The 5,000-nt window shown below is 46.6% G+C and overlaps 2 protein-coding genes across 2 annotated transcripts in view; both read left to right on the top strand.

Annotated features, from left to right (window-relative positions):
• tars2 (threonyl-tRNA synthetase 2, mitochondrial) overlaps positions 1 to 3,986 on the top strand; it is a 12,241-nt gene extending 8,255 nt beyond the window's left edge. Inside the window, exons 12-18 of the mRNA XM_080540919.1 lie at positions 557 to 694; positions 1,914 to 1,991; positions 2,110 to 2,210; positions 2,633 to 2,734; positions 2,905 to 2,977; positions 3,293 to 3,407; positions 3,647 to 3,986. Of these exons, the coding sequence (XP_080397045.1) occupies positions 557 to 694; positions 1,914 to 1,991; positions 2,110 to 2,210; positions 2,633 to 2,734; positions 2,905 to 2,977; positions 3,293 to 3,407; positions 3,647 to 3,789 (750 nt within the window). The 3' untranslated portion in view covers positions 3,790 to 3,986. The remainder of the gene's footprint in view (positions 1 to 556; positions 695 to 1,913; positions 1,992 to 2,109; positions 2,211 to 2,632; positions 2,735 to 2,904; positions 2,978 to 3,292; positions 3,408 to 3,646) is intronic.
• A 454-nt stretch (positions 3,987 to 4,440) lies between these two features.
• Positions 4,441 to 5,000, top strand: part of adamtsl4 (ADAMTS-like 4) — a gene marked incomplete at its 5' end in the record, with an annotated part of 12,392 nt that continues 11,832 nt past the window's right edge. The window contains one exon of the mRNA XM_080540575.1: positions 4,441 to 4,576. Within this exon, the coding sequence (XP_080396701.1) occupies positions 4,441 to 4,576 (136 nt within the window). The remainder of the gene's footprint in view (positions 4,577 to 5,000) is intronic.

Raw genomic sequence — 5,000 nt, 5'->3', positions numbered from 1 at the left:
ACACACACACACACACACACACAGCACCCCACCATAAGTACTGGAAAGAGGAGGCATTTTGTTTTCTTTGACCTCTATTCTCCCGACAGTTCATAATTGTTTAATTTCAGATCCTATGAGAATCCTATGAGTGTCAAATCCGCAGAATATGTCACCAGCCAAACTACAGAGGTTTCACTCAAAGGTGTAATCTACTTGTTAATCCTCACAAAGGATAGAGAAAAAGCCTGCAGAGGTCTGGAAAATGGTGGATAGATTTGGAGAAAAAGGTTCTGCCCCAAAGCTTGAATAAAAAAAAAAATCCTGAGAAGCTGCACTTTGACCCCATAGCACTTGAAATGATTTAAAATCTAAACTGTTTAGAGTTTACTGTAGAGCTTCCTCTTTCCAATACTTGAGGGGTATCTGTTTATGATTTAAGTTTAAGTATTTTTTTTAAAAATGGTGTTCTCTATCCTCTTGACCTCTCCCTTACCCCTGCTGCTTGTCTCTCCCCCCCCCTCCACCCTCTCTCTCTCTTTCTCCTCCTCTCTCGCTCCACCCTTCCTTCCCTCAGTTAGAGGAGGAGATTGTGGCGTGTTTAGACTTTGTGCGGAGCGTATATCAAGTGTTTGGATTCTCCTTCCACTGTCTCCTCTCGACACGACCTACACCTTGCCTGGGGGAGCCAGCCCTGTGGGACAGCGCCGAGCAGGTACACACACACGCACACACACACACACACACACACACACACACACACGTACACACACATGCCTCTACAGGCCCAGCTGTTTAAATGTGTGCATACTGTCAGCTCGAGCCTACAGTATAAATCACATGTTGATGTGCAGTCCCACTGTTTAACATAAGGACATCTTGTCAGCGTTTCCCGTTAACGACCCAGACTATGGCAGCCCGCCACAGTCTCCCTCCACAGTTTCTTAAAGAACCGGCAAATTTATTTTTACTTAATCATAATAACATTAAAGCGATTTCACTCAGCCAAGCGTCTCTCACTCCCAACCTGATGTTGTAAGCTCGCAAGCTCACACATTTTTAGGGTTATTTCAGCGCTGCTCGCGCTTTTGAGAGAAAGTGTTGTTCGAGCAGGTTCGCGGCAAGGCCGGTTGCTAGAGCGACGCAATATTTTGTATTCACACCCGCCCCGCCCCCCCCCCCCCTACACACACACACACACACCTAACCACTTATCCAATCAGTGTGTACATAACAGTATCTCATAGCTGAAAGCCCAGTCTGTGTAGTGTGTAGTCGTGCCTAATGAATACAAGTGTGTACGCATACATGTGCTCTTGGATGCCTCGGGAGTACGCCTTCTAAGTGGTACCTGAGGGGCATTTAGTCAGATTGCATTAAAGTGTAAAATTACAGGTTCGGAGCACAGCGATGCAGTTCTACCTCTGTTCTTGAGAAGCCTCCTGATCTCTTCAATCTCCACCCGCATATGAAGAGAGGTGGATTATGTGTGTAAAAAAAACATAAAACGGGGGCGCTTAGGTGGCGTAGCGGGTTAAGCATTGACCATGTAACGCTTTGCTGAGTGAAATCGCTTTTATGTTATTATGAGAAGTAAAAGAAATGTTCCCGTTTCTTTAAGAAACTGTGGAGGGAGACTGTGGCGGGCTGCCATAGACTGGGTCATTAATGGGAAACGCTGACAAGATGTCCTTATGTTAACACAGTGGGACTGCACATTAACATGTGATTTATACTCGATTCCGGCCAGGGACATATCCTGCATGTCATCCCTTCTCTCTCTCTCTCACCCATCCTTCCTGTCTAAATCTCTACTGTATCTGTCAATAAAATGAAAAATATGAGTGGGGGCCCCACTCAAAAAAACAAAAAAAAACTAACATCAAACTCCTTTCCCCCCCTCTCTCTCTCTCTCCCTGCCTCTCTGGGAGCAGCAGCTGGAGAGAAGTCTGCAGCAGTTCGGGGAGCACTGGGAGCTGAACCCAGGAGACGGAGCCTTTTATGGGCCAAAGGTCAGTGGGAGGGGCTATAGGGAAAGGGGGCTAGAACTCACGTCTTTGATTGGTCAGATGATCAATCAACCTAGACAGAAGACGAGACGACTTCTGACTAGACTTCTCTCCTCTCTAGATTGACATCCTGATTAAGGACGCCATTGGTCGACAGCATCAGTGTGCTACGATCCAATTGGACTTCCAGCTGCCGATTAAATTTGACCTTCAGTATGTCGGGTGAGTCGGTCGGAGGGAGAGGAGGGGTGCGTCTCAGCAGTCTAAAATAGCCTCCCCCCTCCTCGACACCTCTAAAAGAGAGGAGGGGAGGGAGGGAGCCACATAACTATGGAGACGCACCCGAGTCTCATAAGTCATCTGCATTAGCCTCGTTCACCCACATGTCTCGTAAGTTATGGATCTGATGTTCTGTAGTGCAATTTTTGTTATTATCCAAACAGATTCAATTGAATTTCACATTTAATTGACCATAGCATGATCGACTGAGGTCAATTACGTTAGAAAAGCTTTTCATTTACTTGCATGCTCTGCATTCTGCCACCTTTTAACCTCTGCCTTGTCTCTCTCTCTCTCTCTCTCTCTCTCTCTCTCTCTCTCTCTCTCTCTCTCTCTCTCTCTCTCTCTCTCTCTCTCTCTCTCAGAGCGGATGGAGAGAACCACAGACCGGTGATGGTACACAGAGCAGTACTAGGATCACTGGAACGCATGATCGCTATACTGGCTGAGAACTTCGGGGGGAAATGGTGAAAGGAGTGTGTGTGTGTGTGTGTGTGTGTGTGTGTGTGTTGTGTGATACAATGTGACCTATGAAACTGACACTGACACTACTAAAATAAATGCTCTGTTATAACTCTCTCTCTCATTCTCCCTCCCTCCCTCCCTCTCTCTCTCCATCTCCCCCTCTCCCTCTCAGGCCCCTGTGGTTGTCTCCAGCGCAGGTCATGGTCATTCCTGTAGGGGGCGACAGTGAGTCATACGCTCAGCAGGTCAGTAGTGCACATTGAATGTGAATGTTGTTAATGTCAGATGTATAATATAATATAGTTCTCCTTTGAACCAGCGGTTCCTTGAGTCTTCTCAGTCTTTCTAACCTGTGAGTTATTACGTGTGGTCCTCTGTGACTCAGTCGGTAGAGCATGGTGCTGACAACGCTTAGGTTGCGGGTTCGATTCCCGCCGGGACCATATATACAGAAATATATACGCACTCACTGCAATGTAAGTCGCTTTGGATAAAAGCGTCAGCTAAACGGTACATACAGTACTTAATGAATTGAGATTGATTTGCTCGGTCTTGTTAAGGTGGTCCAACGGTTCCGTGAGGCTGGCTTCATGGCTGACGTGGATAGCAATCACTCAGCCACCTTAAATAAGAAGATTCGCTCCGCACAGCTGGCCCAGTACAACTACATATTTGGTAAGATTGTGACTTAATTACTGTGGAATTGACTTTGATAGATTATTAATACCACAGCTTCGTCAGCTTACAGTACCGTGACAGGGCCACCACTTTATCAGACACAGCTTGTTTTACTAAATAGTTTCCTTCCCCGTCATCCTTTGATGTTTGTGCCTTACACACTGTACAAAGACAATGATTCAGTAATTGTGTGTGTGTGTGCGTGTTTGTGTCTGTGTCTGTGTGTGTGTGTGTAGTGGTCGGGGAGAAGGAGTGCTCCAGTGCAACTGTGAGTGTGAGAACCAGAGGAGGGAAGCAGCTAGGGAAGCGGCTGATGGAAGAGGTTCTGTCATCACTCACACAGCTACGAGACACAAGGAGCAAACAGGAGGAGTTCTGAATACACACACACACACACACACACACACACTATCACAGCTACACGAACCACCAGGATTACAAACCCGAACTGGCACATACCTGTACAGGACATTATTCACAAGCACACACTGACTACAAAGTCATTACACACACAGTAATGGCCTTGTTCAGCTGGGCTGCTGGATTTTTTTGTAATGCAATTAAACAACTTTATTTATAAAAACGATTGTCTGAATGTTTTCTCTCATTGCCAACGTTTCATGGTGTGTTTATGTTTCTCCGTGTGTTCGTATGAATGTCTTTTGAAATATGCAGCCAGTGTTTGGAGACCCGTAGCTATTAATGGAGCTGTATCAGCAGCATTTTTAGGCAATCTGCTAATACCCCTTAAATGAGATAATGTTGAAAACGACTGTGTCATGATGACCATCAGAATAGAAAACCATACCATACCTTTAAAAGACTGGAAAAAGGGGGAGGATGCAGAAGGGGTAGAGAGGGGATTTGACTAAAATAGGAGAGGGAGTTGCACTGTGTCAGAGAGGGGGGGGTGGGGGGAGTGAGTGAGTGTGTGTTTAGTGGAAATAAGGGAAGTCAGAGTGAAGGTTGTGGAAGGATTGAAGTTTTTCCTCCTTTTTTAATTGAGGGAAGGCAGTGGCATGGAAAGGACATGAGTCACAACAGTGACAGAGGAAAGAGGGAGACATGGGGACCCTTAGAGGGAGGTGTGAGGGTCAGAGCGAGCTCACACGGACTACGCTGGACAAAAGCACAGCATCAACACAGCGGGACGGCCGAGGGCAGCGGTTTGTGTGCTTTCTGGTTCCATGAGAGAGCACTTCACTTGAGAGAGGGAGGGAGAGGGAGGGGGGCTGAGAGAAATAGAGGTGAAGTGGGGTCGGGTCAGAACCTCTGGTATTAGTTGGAACACAGTCAGGGTCAATTGAACGTGTTCACACTGAATAGAATATATGGCCTAGGCCCAGACCTGGGCTGCATTAGTATTTGACTTTCTTTCAAATATTTTGAGTGTTTGATGGAGGAGCACACTGCATGAATGGCCAGATAGGCGGGCCTCCGGCCTTGCACTTGCATCTGGGCCTATTCCGTGGGTTCCGTTGTGCCAGGAAAGCTCAATCAAGCTTAGCTACGGTATTTTAAAGAAAACAAATACTCTGTGAACCCAGGTCTGAATTGTTACCATGCGTGTGCGTGTTGCGTAACACAGGA

This window comes from Nansenia antarctica (assembly GCF_963989245.1).
Source record: "Nansenia antarctica genome assembly, chromosome: 10".
Taxonomy (NCBI): domain Eukaryota; kingdom Metazoa; phylum Chordata; class Actinopteri; order Argentiniformes; family Microstomatidae; genus Nansenia; species Nansenia antarctica.
This window is presented reverse-complemented; position numbering and strand designations above follow the sequence as displayed.